This window comes from Danio rerio, chromosome 19, assembly GCF_052040795.2.
Source record: "Danio rerio strain M-AB ecotype USA chromosome 19, GRCz13ab, whole genome shotgun sequence".
Taxonomy (NCBI): domain Eukaryota; kingdom Metazoa; phylum Chordata; class Actinopteri; order Cypriniformes; family Danionidae; genus Danio; species Danio rerio.
Genome location: NC_141039.2, coordinates 11,605,001 through 11,621,363, shown reverse-complemented (window position 1 = coordinate 11,621,363; position 16,363 = coordinate 11,605,001). Strand labels below are relative to the sequence as shown.

Genomic DNA, 16,363 nt, shown 5'->3' with positions numbered 1-16,363 from the left:
TATAGTTATTATTATTACTTCTAGATATTAATACAAATAATTTCAATTTAGTTTTGTTATCCTGACTAAGTTACCACTATGAAAGAAATATAAATACTAAAGCTGGTAATTGGTAATTAGGATACTTATTGTGGGTTTCTCAAGTGTACAAAGCAGTGTTTTTCAAAAATCAAACCAAATAATAGCATAGGAAGATGCCTTAATAATAAATAATGAAACATAACTTAACCAAAATTTTTAGGAGCTCTTATATATATATAATAATAATAATGATATATATATATTTTTCTTTTTTTCATGACAAAGTTGACATTTTGCATGGAATTGCTAAATTTGGAATTGATCTATTTATGTAAATAGATCGTTTGTTGCCTTCGAAGGCACTGAAACCATGTAGTACATTTGCACACAAATAAAAATTCTTAAGGTCTTAACACGTCCAGTCATTGGTTTCAGTGCATTCGAAGGCAACAAACGATCTATTTACATAAAGCGCGTTGCTTATACCTGTTGACTGCAATGACGTTTTCTTTAATGGACTTTTTGTCTTCAAAGGTAAGAATGATACTTCTCTTCAATTGTTGCAGGTTTTCATCACAATTTGGTATTTACATTTAAACTCTTTAACGATGTGTAATGTAACATTTCATCATTTGCCACTGTTCGTGGCTTGCTAGATTTGACTAGCTAGCTGTATCATATAATAACTCAAGATTAAGCACAGTGTATGGGCACTAACTTGTAATTTGTGTTTCCACAACGAGTATTGGCCCAGTTAACTAACTTTTAGGTTTTAACTTTTGGCTTTTAAAACATGTTTTAAGCACCTGTTAATGAAAGACTTAGAGACTTTAAATATGTTTTTAAAATGCTTCATTGTGCTGACATCTAGTGGTGAGATACTATTACATCGAGTAATATTTTCAGATCAGACAAAATTGCACAAAGCGTTCTTCTTACCAACGTAATGTTATTTGAGCAATTCCATGCAAAATGTGAACCTTGTCATGAAAAAAAAGTTTTCACCAAAATATAGAAGTTGAAAGTTTTTTTTTTTATAGTAGTAGTAGTATAGTGTTTATAAAGTATAAAACATGTTTAGAGATTGATATTTCTGTGGTTAGTTGTTTCGGACAATATAAACAGATGTTTCAATATAATTGTTTTTATTATAATTTCAGTTTTTACTGCAAATGTCACATCCACAACGCTAGAATTGCTAAATTACATTTCTCAGAGGATCTTTTGTTTACATGATTATTCACAGTGTTTATTCAACAACCGGTGAAGTTGATTTATTTCAGTTTGATCTGCAATGTCTTATGGTTTCCTGATTCATCTTAACAAAAAAATATCAGTTGAAAAAAACATGGTGTCATCTTTTTTACTGATAATTATAAAAAGAAAATGCATGAGGAGTTTTTTTTTCACATTTATTCCAGTGTTAAAAAACATTCCAAGAAAAAAAGAAGAAATAAAAACAGAATTCAGATAAACCCACAATTAATTTACACTTTCCTACTTTCAAAAAATGCTTTTATTTTCAAGATATTAATATTTAATAGTATTTTGCATTGTCCCGACAAATTAATCCTACATTTTTCTGACAAAATAAGCAGGGTGCGAATTATACATGGACAATCAGGGGGCTCGACTTTTTCGGTAGTAGGCAATTAAAAGGCTACATGCTTCAGTGAAATAAATGTTTGAATGTATTTAAATTACATGTCGTTTATTAATAAAATGTATACATTTTCAGTGTTTTGAGGGTATTAGTGACTATTTAAGAGGTTACTGAAAAACACCTATTTTACAATAAACATGTTTTGTGAACACTTAAGATGTCTATCAGTGCTCTAGAACTGTTTCAGTTCTAGGGGGTCAAATGTATATTTCTATTTATAATTATTAATATTTCAGATAAAAATCAGAGATTGGAGAAAGTTATTTCTTACTATTTCAGGGCTGACCCCCCATACATCTTGTTTTGATGTCCTTCAGGGGGGATCAAGCAATAATTAAGGGCGTCAATCCTCCCCAAACCCCCCTGTAATTCGCACCCTGAAAATAAAGGAAAATGAGTGAAAACGCCTAAATTTTAGCGACACACTCATCACCTGCAGTCTTTGGAAAAGAATTACAGCTTTCTTCAGTTCCTTGCTGGGATAGACTTTGGCCTTCCTCCATAAGTGCTCTATGAAAAATCCCAGACAAACTTTGGTTGCATCGTCGACTAACATCCAGTCCCATGAAGAAGTACAAGATTGGGTTAATGCAGCTGTTGAAATAGGCTAAGTTTGAAGCCATATTCCATCCTATTTTTACCACCTCATTGTCTTTATTCACCAATTTGACCAGCCCTAGAAAGTGATATGGAGCCCAGCATAGGAAAAAGGCACAGACCAAAACAGCAAGAATGCGAAGAGGTCTTGATTTGCCGGAGAATCTCGTTCTGCGGATCCCAATAGCAGCCAGTGTGTAGCAGATAAAGATGACCAGAAAGGGCAACAGGAATCCACAGATGAAACGAACAAAGTAGTAGACGTACTTTGGCAAATTGCCACCCTCAGCACCATCTTTACCCTGCAAGTGAAGTTATAAATAAAATTAGAAATACATTTTTACTAACCTCAATATACTGTAATATATGCAGTAAGTTTTAAAGCCATTCTGACCCCCAGTGAGCAATGACTCAAGTTGTTCGAACGCACAAAGACCTCCCGGTAAACAAAGTATGGAGAACTAAAGATCACAGCCACGATCCAAACTCCCACACTGACCACACGAGCAGCACATACTGTCCGTCGTTTCCTGGTGAACACCGGACGCCAGACGCAGAGCACTCGATCCACACTAATGACAGCCAGAAGAAAAACACTGCAGAACATGTTGGCGTACTTGAAGAAACCATTGAACTTGCAGAGAAAAATTCCAAAAGGCCAGTAATCAAAGAAAAGATTTTTGATGAGTGAAATGATTCTTGTCATGCTGAAGATCAGATCTGCTACTGCAAGGTTGACCAACCAAACATTGGTGACGTTGGGTTTCATGCAGAAACCAGCCACCCAGATGACCACAGAGTTCCCGGTGGTGCCGAGGAGAACGATGATAGCGTAAAAGACCATATCCACTGTCGTTTTCTCAAAGTCGGTTGAGATTTTAGAGTTGGAGGGAGGAGAAAGAGTCGTATTGTCGGTCATTCTGCAAGCAAGAAAGATGAATCCTTAAAATGTGCTTTCTCAGATTTTTCTCTGTTGGTTAACAGCAACTTTCGTACACTTAAGCACTTAACTTTGATCTGCCCACATGTTCTGTACATCATAAGCGTGTGGTTACCATGCTAGTCTCACGAGCTTCATCACACAGTACGATAAACATTATTGCAGTTGTCTGGCAACCAAGAGGTTCTAGGTGATTGAACTGATAGCCTATACTTGGATATCATAATAGGGACATTGATTTCAGCTATACATTTAGAATTTTACACATTTTTTGAATATATTATTGATGTTATATATATTAAAATAGGTTTAAGATTGTCCATAATCGTATATTGTAAAACTCAATTGTGAGGTAAAATAAAAAGGTGAAATAAATCTGGGAATTAATAGCATGATCTTACCTGGACAGCATCTGTCAGTTTTTTTTTTTTTTTTCTCTAATCAGCCCAAACTGGTCTCAGGATTAACAGCATTACATAATCCTTCTAAACATTGTTAGCGTAAACTATCTTTGAGTATTAAATATTCCTTGTATCGCTAGTGTTTAGAAAAATATTCAAGCTTCTTTTCTGGAGTCACTTGCAGCTGCTTTGATGTCACTTTGAACAGGTCTTTTTTTCACTGCATCTTTTGCCCTGTCATTCTAAAGTTTACTCTTTGGCAACATGGGAAGACAACAGGAAGAGGGAGGGGTGTGCAGATCTTTTTCTACAAGCACATCAAATTTTACTCAGAGCTTGATTGCCGACTACAGATAATATATTCAGTACTACACTTAAAACTTTGAGCTGTGGAAAAATGTGGGCATTTAGCAAACCCATGGATTTGGTTAGCTTATATTTTTAATAGCAGAATTCAGTACAAAGTATGCAGAGGTTGGTTTACCTCAAATTGAAAATTCTGCCATCATTTACTTATGATGGTTTTGTTCCAAATTTTAAATACATTTAAATATGTTGTTGTAGTGTTCCATTGTCAAAAACAACTACATGGAAATCAGCAAAGATGACATTAAAAACTGTGTCATTTAATTACCTTACCTAAGGGCACATCCCTTGCACCTTGCCAATGTTGTTGTGAGCATTTATACTTTTGGATACTGTCTGTATTGTTCTGCAATAACACTTCTGAAACACTAGTGGGCAGTGGGGTTTCTATGTTCCACTGTGTTTTTTCACTGGTGTTGCATGATGCCGTAGATATATACACTAGATATCGCATAGGGACCCTGAGCATGCGTCAATAGCGCCGCCACATTGGTACAGTGCTCCCAGGACAAATGTCATTCAACCGCACTAGTCAAGACAGTGTTATTACGTGAAGATACGGGACTTTAGCGCTGTCTACGGGTGTAGTAACGAGCAAACAAAGAAAACAAAGCACACAGGCAGAACATTTCATAGGTAATATTACGTTTTTTTCAGTTTTTGTATGTTCTGAACTTTTGTGCTAATCAGGTAACGTTATTGATGATAACAGTCTGCATTCACCATAAGGCAAAGCAGCTCCAACTCGCACTAAACACTCGGCTTATGCTAGTTTTGTTGAATAAAATCAGCAAACAATGCAAAAGAAATATGACAACGAGATGCTGCGCTGCCAGAAACTTGTATTATTGTCAGCTAACGTTAGTGAAAGAGTCGTTCGGGGGATTCATTCACAAACAAATCGCTCCCTCCGTCAGTATGAGAAGTGAAAGCAGGAGAGGAGGTGTGTTTCAGGACATGATTAGATCAAATTTAACAGGGAGGGTGGATAGTACATTTCTGTACACACAAACACACGCTTTTTGTCAGGAATGCACGTGCGGTCACTGATCCTTCAATGTAGAAAAGTGATGTAAAATTATAAATTTTGTAATTATAAAAAAAAAATTACATACTAACATCCAGAAAAACTCCCGATCATAGATGTATGTGTATATGTGTATATCTCTGGCTATGGATGGCCACAGTCCTCCACTGTACCTTGGTCATTCATTTCAAAGGAGCGCTACCCTGTAGCAAGATGGCAGCGCTATTGACGCATTCCGTCCAATAGACAACAATAGGCCAGGCGACATCTAATGTATATATCTATGGCATGATGCTACAGTAGCACTAGCTTAAAATCACACTCATTTAAGGAAAAAAGGAGGTGGTAACTGGCAAACTTGCAAACAAATTTATTCATAAAGTAAACACTAAATAATCTGGAGCTCCTCTGCAGGACTCGACAATTGTTCAACACTTGTGTCTTCAGCCTAACTTCGCCCACACTCGTCACCGCTACCATGCTGACCAATCACAACTCTTGCTCTTTGCATTGCCATGACGAGTAGTTAAATTTTTTGAGAGGTGTGTGTCAGGGTATTGTGAAGAGTATGCAACTATGCAAATGTTACGCCTGACCTCTGGAACACACTCAGCTCAAAAGTATAAATTGGCCTTCATGAGGAGAAGGAGGAGAATTGTGGGCCAGGGATTGTGAAAGCAAATTCAAGCTACCAGTTCAGGAAGATTCAGAAGACCACCAATGTGGGGCCACTGGAGCTGAACCATGATTGAGTTGTAAATCACATGAATCTATGGCAGGGCCGGAGGAACTGGAGGCCAGAGCAGAGCAAGGGACCAGGGCTGTGATAGAGAACACAGGAAGAGCACAGGATACTATGACAGAACTGGAGACAACCAGGGGAGTGCTGATGGAGTTGAAGGTCACCAAGGCAGAGCTAATGGAGCTGAAACAGAGGATGACCATCATGGCTATCATAGGCAGAAGGTTAACATAGATACTGTAGTTTTATCAGAAACAACAGAGGGATCAAAGATTGCCTCTGTAGCCTTTTTAGTACAGGCACATTCAGGAGAGACCTCTGTTATGTCAGAGCGGATATATTTCAGGCATGACCCCTGTGATTATGATTGTGGGCAAAGATTTTAGAGTGGACTATGCTTCCTAATGTAGAACTAGAAGTGGTGATTTTAGCAAGATGAGTTTTGAGATTAATACGATGCCAATTTCCATCACAGGAGGGACAGCCATCTGAAGAAGGACTTTAGTGTGGTACTCAAAATATTAATTATTCTGATGTAGTGGTTATGAGCATTAGCTTCTAGTTAACATGATAATTTGAAGTCAACCTAAGATCTCATGAAACAGGAGTTTCCATATTTGGTCCTGGAGGTCCACTGTTCTGCATAATTTACTTCTAGCTTGCCTCAACAGACCCTCCATTAGTAAGAACATGGTCTTACTAAGGGAGCAGAACTAGACACATCTGCCAAGTTTGAGCATAGCAGTTCCAACCTCACAACTAAATTCTATATTTAATAAAAGGCATACATTAGAGGTGATAGACAGTTGTATTCAAACGCAACATAATATGTTAAACATACAGCAAAAGTTAATCCAGACTTAATGGAAACCAAAACTAAAACAATCATTCAAACAAATGGAGGTAACCAAATCACTTATCTTAATTTAGGTTCTAAAGGTATTCAACTATCTCATTTGTTTAGAAAAACTTGAGTGTCAAGCTGAACCGAATGTAATGTGACCACTTAAAATGAGAATACATGCAAGAATTCACAATGAAAAACAATTGAGTGACATGAATGTTTTTAAAGTTGGCCCTCTTGTGGCCATTCTGTTTCAGAACAGTGTTTACTTCACAATGCTGCTTTGTGCTTTTATTTAAATTAGGAGTTTATAAGCGCAAGCTTGTACAAGTGTGATACACCATGTAGTAAGTGCTGTATATGTGTCTCTATGTGAACATATTTGTTTCCTAGTTCAAGATAGAACAATGACTAATATTTGCAAATGATACTTTGTAGGGTTCACTTGTTCCAAGATATAAAGGACAGAAATAGGCAGTGTTTGTGGAAGTGAGTGAGCAAGTTGAGAAATATGACCTTTATTTTTGTCTTTTCTTTGTTGTAAGATTTCAGTTCATGTTTACATGATGACAAAGTAAGTTTTATGTGGACTTTTTAACATTGACATTCTCCACCCTTCGCCAGACCTGCAAAATACAGCATTAGAAGACATTTTCATAGATACAGAAGTCAGAATTATTAAACCGCCTTTGAGTTTTTTCTTTCTTTTAAATATTTCCCAAATTATATTTAACAGAGCAAGGAAACTTTCACAGTATGTCTGATAATATTTTTTCTTCTGAATGAAGTCTTATTTGCTTTATTTTAGCTTGAATAAAAGTAGTTAAACATCATTTTGGAAATATTTAAAAAAGAAAAAGATATATTATATTATATAAATTATATATATATATATATATATATATATATATATATATATATATATATATATATATATATTAAACAAGCTAATATATGCTTTAATAAGCTAATATTCACCTTAAAATGGTTTTTAAAAAATAAAAAAAATCTTATTTATATATATATATATATATATATATATATATATATATATATATATATATATATATATATATATATATTGTCTACAGAGGAAACCATTGTTACACAATAACTTGCTAACAATCCATTTCACTGCCCTAGTTTTGTTCACATTTAAGAACTGTTTTAAGTGGATGTACGTCACGAAAAAAGAACAATCCCAACTTCCATTTCATGGTGACATTAAGAGTATACTCAGACATTCCAGGTCTCCTGGAAATTCTGGGATTCTCCCGCATATGCATAGGGACTCCCGAATGGCCGCAAACGAATTATAATCTCATGAAAATTTTGCGTCTCCTCCCCTGTCTTCAAATACATCGGGCACCCCTCTCCAATGCATCCCTCCCTGCACTCTCAAAAATAAAGGTATGCAAGCTGTCACTGGGTTGGTACCTTTTAAAAAGTTACACATTTGTCCTTAAAGGGTACATATTTTTACCATAAAAGTATATATTAGTACCTACAATTTTTTAGAGAAACACTTTTGTACCTCCGCTCTTCAAATATGTCACACAACCCCTTCCATCCACCCCCTATCCCCTCTCCATCTTCAAATATGTCACGCAAACTCCCGCCTTTCCCCCCTTTGAGATTCGTTGAGGCCCCCGTCCAAATCCCGTAACAAAATTTGTGTTCCTGCAAATCACCGATATCCCACTCGCAAATGACTTTTCCCAAATTGGGATGTTTACTGGCATCAATGTTCATCTACAGTCTGCAAACTGTCTCTTTTGATGCAGTTTTCATCATCAAGAGTGACCACGGAAATCTTAACAAACTGTCTACATGGACAATTCAGACAGGAGTCCACTCAGTAATATTGTGCTTGTGTTACACTTATCCTTTTTTAATATTATATGGGGCTAAGTGTAATTTAAATGTGGCATGGGTATGGCTGTTGTGTGATAACACGTGTGGAGTAGGTCTTTAAACACTTGACCCATTCTAGTTTGCACACCATCCAAACTGCTACATGGAAAAGCACATGTCCTCCATTCTCACCTCATTCTGTAGCACAAAGACTGTTTATAGATTTCAGCGTCTAGCTTTCAAACCAACAGTCTCACGAAAGCTCTAAAAAAACCTCCCTGGACTCTTTAGCTAGAAGTCCCCAACAACTTTACACCCTGCAAGGCTGTGTGGTCAACATGCAGCTCTTTATTTTGCTGGCTCATGCACTGCAATCTTCAGCTCCAACCACATCTCCAAGTTTTCAGGTGATACAACTGTTGCAGGCCTTATCAGCGGCCATAAAGAAACATCTGACAGAAAGGAAGTGGCACAACTGAGTGGTGTTGTGTGCAAACAAACGTTGTGTCTTTCATTGTGTAGAAGAGGTGTTGATGACTTAAGAAGGAACTATCCACTCCCCTTCATCAATTAACAATTGATTGCACAACTGTGCAGAGAATTAAAGAGCCCCTATTATGGGTTTTTGAAAATGACCTTCCATGCAATCTGTTACACAGCTCTAAGTGAAATTAAATATCCAGCTAAGGCTTAAATCTGAAAGTGTGCCGTGTTTAAAACTATTGATTCATCTATTAAGGAGTCGACTCAGAGTGGTTCAAACAAAGTAACAAATCTTGAGCCGTGTCGGCGTGACATCATTTTTCTAAAGAGTGCTTCAGCAATCTACACGCTTACAGTGGGGGATTTGTCAGCTGTTTGTTAAAGGAAGGATCAGAAAAGACTATTGATGTATGAGACTTTGTCAGAGCTTGACAGGAACGTTTTCAGTACACAGTTCGATGTGATTAAATTGATTGCCTCCATGTTTTCTCTAGCTCGCAAAATGTGTATTTAATTGTGTTTTGTAACGACTACTGTATCAGGTTAACTTTTTATATTCTCATATTGCATCTAAAACCATGGTAAAAACATGACGTGTGCCGCTTTGTTTACAGATGTAAATGCGTTTGTGAGCTCGCGATCCACTGTCGTTTGTCCTTGCTATGGCCACCGTCAGCTGTTCCTACACTAGGGATGGGAAGATTAACCGATATGTATCGATACGCGGTTATGCGCGTTCACGATGCGAGTGCATCGGTTGAGCAGCAGAGGATGAATGAAATTTTGGAAGCAAATCGAGATGCATCGGTTTTTGCGAGATGCATTGATTTTTCCGAGATACAGCTTATATTTTTAATATAGAATGTATTTTTTATTTATTAACAAGTGTTGTCAACCTGTTTTTGGCGCATAATTTAATCGACCTACATAAAGTAAGCCTTAGCAACGGATTTGCGGATGTGCACACACTACAACTCAGTGTATCAGGTGTGCGGATGAAGCTAGTGGAGCGCCCTCAGAAAGCGCGAGAAGCAAAACAAACATTTTATTCCCCACTGAGTTTTAAATCTAAAGTATGGCAAGCAACAATATGGATTTAAGGATGGACGACATGACAGGACAGATGCAATTTGCAAAATGTGCCGCGCATCTGTAAAATACGCGGGCAGTATGACTAATCTGATATCTCACTTGAAGCGGCGCCACGGTGTTGTTGTGAAAGCATCTTCCAGTGTTTCTGCATCCCCGGCTTTCGCACTGCTTCAACCAGCTCCAAAAGTGGTGAGAAAAGCATTGAAAGTTTTTTTTTCCATGCGCAACAGTTCTGCTCGCTCTACGCCAATAACGAATGCTATTGCATTGTTCATCTGCAAAGATATTCAGCCTAGTGTCACGGAGAACGAAGGTTTTAAACACCTCCTCCTGTTAATTTTTATTTAATTATAATAATAATATTAATAATAATAATGATAAAAATAATTGGGTGTCACAGTGGCACAGTGGGTAGTTTGACCACCTCACAGCAAGAAGATTGCTGGTTTGTTATATTTTTATTAGCCTGTTGTTTACAGTGACAGTGATGTTTCAACGCAGCATAACACTGCTAGTTCACCACCTTAAGTTTTGAATAATCAGTGGCAAAATATATCTTTGTAAAACTTGTTTTCATAGTTGAAAATTTAAATCACAATTCTTGTTGTGCAATGCTAATTTTATTTATGTTGAAAGAGTGCAAATATATACATATTTTTTTAATATATATTGCACTTATACATTCTGTTTATCTTGAAAATACTTAAATAATATGTGCTATATGTTCTAAAATGGCCCTCTACTGTAAACTGACACTGGCTCTGAGAGAAAAGCCAGTTTGTAAAAAAAAGTCTTGGTTTTGCTTGGTTAATAAATAATCAAACTCATTCAATGGCACAGCATCCTCTTTCACATCATCTCATAAACTTGATCTAATTAGTTAGTGCTGAAATATCGCATCGTATCGTGATATGGGTGTGAATCGTATCGTGTTGCATCGCAATATGTCACAAATGTATCGCTAATATATCGGATCGTATTCTTAGTATCGAGATGCGTATCGGATCGGCATTATAGCTTAGATGCCCAACCCTATCCTACACACATGCAGCAGTCAAGTTTGTTTTCATTGAATCTCTCTTCAGTCGCATTGAGGCTGTCGGATGCGAAAGTCTAAGCACACTTTTGCAAAGGTTTGTTATATACTTCGAAACTGTGCTCTGCCATCTCAAAGGCATTAATTGACCCGATTTCTTACTCTTCAGAGTGATTGGCCGTTCTATGCACTCCCATTAGTGTCTCTCCTAGACACGTCGAAGTTCCCAATCTGAAGGGGAACTTGTGAACTTGCACCAGCACAAACACTCTTTGACCTATTTAAGACACTCAGTGAATCATTAGTGTGGTGCTACATATGAAGTTGAGGGGAGGGGGTCATTTTGAATTTATAAGAGAAAAGTATTTAAAGCCATCTTTCAACAGAACCATTGAGGTATAAAGCCTGATTTATACTTCTGCGTCAAGTGACCGGCGTAACCCACGGCTGTGTGGCTGTGCATTTATACTTCTGCGCGCTGTCTCTGTTGGTTTGCATTAACACTTACGAAACGCTAGTTGGCAGTGAGGTGTAAATGTTCCTCTGTGTCGAGTTTCTTCGCTGCTTTTTTGCTTTTCCTGAACACTTCCGGGATGTACAAGTGGCTCAAACTCGCTCATTTTGAGGCAGGAACCGGCGGATGTGCAGCAACTTAACTATGAGGTAAACACAAAACAAAACTTTCCATCCGGAGCTCCTTCACGGGACTCCACACTTGTAAACAATCGCTACATTGGGTGTGCACCATTCGCCCGGGTCTCGGTCCCGCCCCGACTCGTCAGCGCTACCAAGCCGACCAATCACAGAGCTTGCGCTACGCGTTGTTGCGACGTGTAGTTACATTTTTTGAGAGGTGCACGTCAGTGACGGCGACGGCCACGGCGAAGGGCTATGCGTCAGCGCCGTAGCATACGCCGGTGTTTGACGCAGAAGTATAAATCAGCCTTAAGGCACATTCCAGTTCTAGAAAGGCTGTGAGCAGTAGCTTATTTACATTTTAAAAAAGAACACCAAAAAAGCATTATTTTATATATATATGAGGTATTTTTGAGTTGAGACTTAACATATACTGTTTTTTCAGGTAATATCCAAGACCTGTTTTGTAAGAAATACATAGTAAGACACGTTTACAGTTTGCATGATCTGATAAATTAACAAGAAAAAGAGAGTAAAAACTCCTAAACTTTAGTTTCACACTCAACACCTATGGTCTTTAGAAATGAATTGCTGATATCTTCCCCAATACCTTGCTGGGATAGACTTTGGCCTTCCTCCATAAGTGCTCTGCGAAAAATCCCAGACAAACTTTGGTTGCATCGTCGACTAACATCCAGTCCCATGAAGAAGTACAATATTGGGTTAATGCAGCTGTTGAAATAGGCTAAGTTTGAAGCCATATTCCATCCTATTTTTACCACCTCATTGTCTTTATTCACCAATTTGACCAGCCCTAGAAAGTGATATGGAGCCCAGCATAGGAAAAAGGCACAGACCAAAACAGCAAGAATGCGAAGAGGCTTTGCTTTTCTGGAGAGCCTTGATCTGCGGATCCCAATAGCAGCCAGTGTGTAGCAGATAAAGATGATCAGAAAGGGCAACAGGAATCCACAGATGAAACGAATGAAGTAGTAGACATACTTTGTTGAAATGCCAGTCTCGGATGACCCATTCACCTGCAAGTAAAATCAAATAAATTATAAATACATATATCATTTTCATACAAGGTGAACATACAGTGATTCTTAATGCCATTCTGACCTTCAGTGAGCAGTGGCTTAAGTTGTTCTTGCCAGGAAAGACCTGCCGGTAAACAAAGTATGGAGAACTAAAGATCACAGCCACGATCCAAACTCCCACACTGACCACACGAGCAGCACATACTGTCCGTCGTTCCCTGGTGAAAAATGGATGCCATATGCAAAGCGCTCGATCCACACTGATGACAGCCAGAAGAAAAACACTGCAGAACATGTTGGCATATTTAATGAAACCATTGAACTTGCAGAGAAAGACTCCAAAAGGCCAGTAATCAAAGAAGACTTTAGAGATGAGTGAAGAAATTCGTGTCAAGCAGAAAATCAAATCTGCTACTGCGAGGTTGACCAACCATACTTTAGTGACGTTGGATTTCATGTGGAAACCAGCCACCCAGATGACCACAGAGTTCCCGGTGGTGCCGAGGAGAATGACGATGGTGTAGAAGACCATATCCACTGTGGTTTTCTCATAGTGGATTGAGATTTTAGAGTTGGATAGGAAGGAAAAAGTTGTATTGTTTGTCATCCTACAAGCAAGACAGGTAATCTTTAAAAGGTGCTTTCTCAGTTATTCTGCTACATGTTTACAGCAACTTTCATACATTCAAACGTCCCCTGAAGTGCCTTAAAATATATAATATTAAGATATATAAAATATACAATATAAAGACTGGGTGGAATATATCATGAAGCTCATCTTTAATATGTGCTTTAAATGAATGGCCAATAGAGCAGAGCTGGTGAGCTAAATCACATTTGACCTGATGACATTCCCAGTCCATATTAGCAATGCTGAGTCTGTCTAACTGTTTCTCTACTTTAAAGGGCATCTTTGATGCAAAATCAACTTTTGAAGCTGTTTGGACAGAACTGTGTGTAGGTGTAGTGTGCCCACAGTCATATTGAAGTGAAATAAACACAACATGTCTCTTTTTTATAATTTCCTGATCTTAAAATAGGGTCCAAATCCCTGCAACTTTGAGGCCCACCTCAATTTGACTTAGGAGTGTGTTTTCCCCGGCCCACTGAATTAATTGACAAGTGCATATTAACATGTCTCCATAGTAACCTGTATAATCATGTCCACAAGGCAAGACTTGCAAAGAAACTGGGATTAAAAAGATCTGTTCCAACTCTCTGTGATCAGCTGCACCTCAAGAATGAGTACATCCGTTTTCTTTCAGCTTAGTCCCTTTATTCATCAGGGGTCGCCACAGCAGAATGAACTGCCAACTTATCCGGCACATGTTTTACACAGCGGATGCCTTTCCAGCTGCAACCCAGTACTGGGAAACATAATACACACTCATTCACACTCATACACTACGGCCAATTTAGTTTATTGAATTCACCTATAGCGCATGTCTTTAGACTGTGGGGGAAACAAGAGTACCTGGGGAAAACCCATGCGAACACCCATTGCTGTGAGGAAGGAGGAGGGTGGGTCAGTCAATCGGGCTGTCAGTCAGTCGACAACAGCCTCTTGTGGATTTACATGAGAACAGCAGGTGTAATTGGCTATCGCGAGAGAAATTTGAGATCTAAAAAAGCGTGTACAGCGGCTGGTGGATTCACGAAAACAAAAACATAGCTCCTGGGACGTATTTGCCATTCTCCAGAAATGTATATAGCATCTTCAGGATGTGTCTGGGTTTAGTAATGTGCAAACACGTTTAAATAGAAATCATTACTTTTTATTTCATAGATTAACACAAAATCAAAATCACTTTCCCAAATGGTCTGCAGTAATATTGTAAATGCTAAAATTTTGGGGTTTTAATAAAGTTAGTATTCTGACACATGGACTCTTAAAATAAACGATAGCAAACTCCTGTTTTGTTTTCAATTGTGTTATTTAAAACATTTTGTTTATATTCAGATAAGAATATCTCTATTAAATATAAATACTGACTTTACCCATGGGTTCCCCCGTTTTTTGGTCCCACATTATTAAACATTAAAAATATTATTATAAAACATTAAAAATGTGAACCTCATTAATGGTTATTAAACATGAAGAGGCGCTTGCCTTTTTTCCATGTTAATTGTACATGTGTTTAGGTGACTTCTCTATGAATGCTCATGTGCATTTATAACCAATTACAGTCATGTCTTATAGTCCGCAGACCCTTAAGACAGTATTGGTCATTTGATTAGTCAGAGAGAAGCTGAAATGTGCGGTGATGTCATGTTTTAAATGCTTATATTTTCTCAAGACAAATTTTGTCACTGTTTTGGAGAACACTAGTTTATAGCAACTTAGATACATAGACTGTAAAATATTTGGACGTAGTGTCCGTGACGTCACCCATAGATTCCTGAAGAGCGCAAAAGAAGCCATGAGTAGGCGCGGCAAACTGTCGCCATTTTGTTTGTGCGTCATCGCACCCACGGTGGGATACAAAACAAGGGCAAAGAGGCGGAGAGTGAGCGGAGCTACAGACACCTGCTGGCATTTTGCTTGGACCTGGCTTAGACACAATTTACTTTGGGAAAACGCTTAATACTTTATCACCTGCGACTTGTTTGTTTTCTGACCACATGTGCTTGGCTGTACACTATATCAATAAAGTGTTTAGACTTTTAAAAATACTGTAGTAATACATTGAGCCACTAAGTATTGTTCTTATGACGTTTTCCAACAGGAGGAAAACACAAATTACTTTCAAACACTTCAGATATAGTCTGTGTTAGTAAATGCAGGACTATTGATGAAATCCAGCATAACACTGTATGACAACACTTCAGATGACTGATCTAGAGCCTACAACTAATCAATCTGTCAGATTCTAGAGTGCATTACAGTTCTAAAGAACATTAAAAATGATAAATGATCTTAAATAAAACAAATACATTTATAGAGATGTTTTACAAGTATATAACTTTACTCACATGGGAAACAGAGGCCATGGGAATGGTTTGTGAGCACAATTAAGTGCACACAGCATCCCAAATCATCTGATAATTGTAGGAAATAATCCCAAAAGGCAACTGACTGTGTAAAGCCACATAAAACAAAACAAAAATGGGATGAATATGCCGAAATCAGTGGCTAATCTGCTGGAGTCAGCTGAGGTAAAGTGATGGCGACCAGCGAGACCTAGCTGTCAATCAAGTGGCCACGCCCTTAATTATGCAAACTTAACATTACCTAAATATAAAGGAAACTGATGAGAAAAATTCACCCCCGAGTTGTCATGAAGGTTAATATTAGCTGTATGGACCAAAATCTTTTCTTGTACCAGCATGTAAACACCCTTTTTTCTGCTGTAAAGTTGGCCATTCTTAGATACAATAACATTTTAATATTAACACCTAAAAACCTTTTATTTTGATTTCAGGTGGAAATTTAAGCAATTATCTATAATCTGCCCATACATTTTGTGCATCATAAGCATGTGGTTACCAGTCTTCGTCACAATAAGATAAACATGATTGTCAGGCAACCAAGAGGGTCTAAGTTATTAAACTGATAGGGTTTACTTACAAGCCATAATAGAAACCGTGATTGCTTACCTGAACAGCAGCAGTGCGTTTTAC

General features: G+C 37.8%; 2 protein-coding genes across 2 annotated transcripts in view; both read right to left on the bottom strand.

The window, feature by feature from the left end:
- Positions 1-878: 878 nt before the first annotated feature.
- On the bottom strand, positions 879-3,846 carry si:ch73-160i9.2. Its single transcript, NM_001442535.1, has 3 exons — positions 3,623-3,846; positions 2,676-3,201; positions 879-2,583 (listed from the first exon to the last, which is right to left on the bottom strand). The coding sequence occupies exons 1-3, from the start codon at positions 3,631-3,633 to the stop codon at positions 2,092-2,094; spliced, it is 1,029 nt and encodes a 342-aa protein (NP_001429464.1). The 5' UTR covers positions 3,634-3,846; the 3' UTR covers positions 879-2,091.
- An 8,237-nt stretch (positions 3,847-12,083) lies between these two features.
- The window catches only part of si:ch73-160i9.1, a 4,456-nt gene continuing 176 nt past the window's right edge, over positions 12,084-16,363 (bottom strand). Inside the window, exons 1-3 of the mRNA XM_087295478.1 lie at positions 16,340-16,363; positions 12,825-13,350; positions 12,084-12,739 (exon numbers count right to left, since the gene is read on the bottom strand). The exon at positions 16,340-16,363 is cut by the window's right edge and continues 176 nt beyond it. Of these exons, the coding sequence (XP_087151604.1) occupies positions 12,245-12,739; positions 12,825-13,349 (1,020 nt within the window). The 5' untranslated portion in view covers position 13,350; positions 16,340-16,363 and the 3' untranslated portion in view covers positions 12,084-12,244. The remainder of the gene's footprint in view (positions 12,740-12,824; positions 13,351-16,339) is intronic.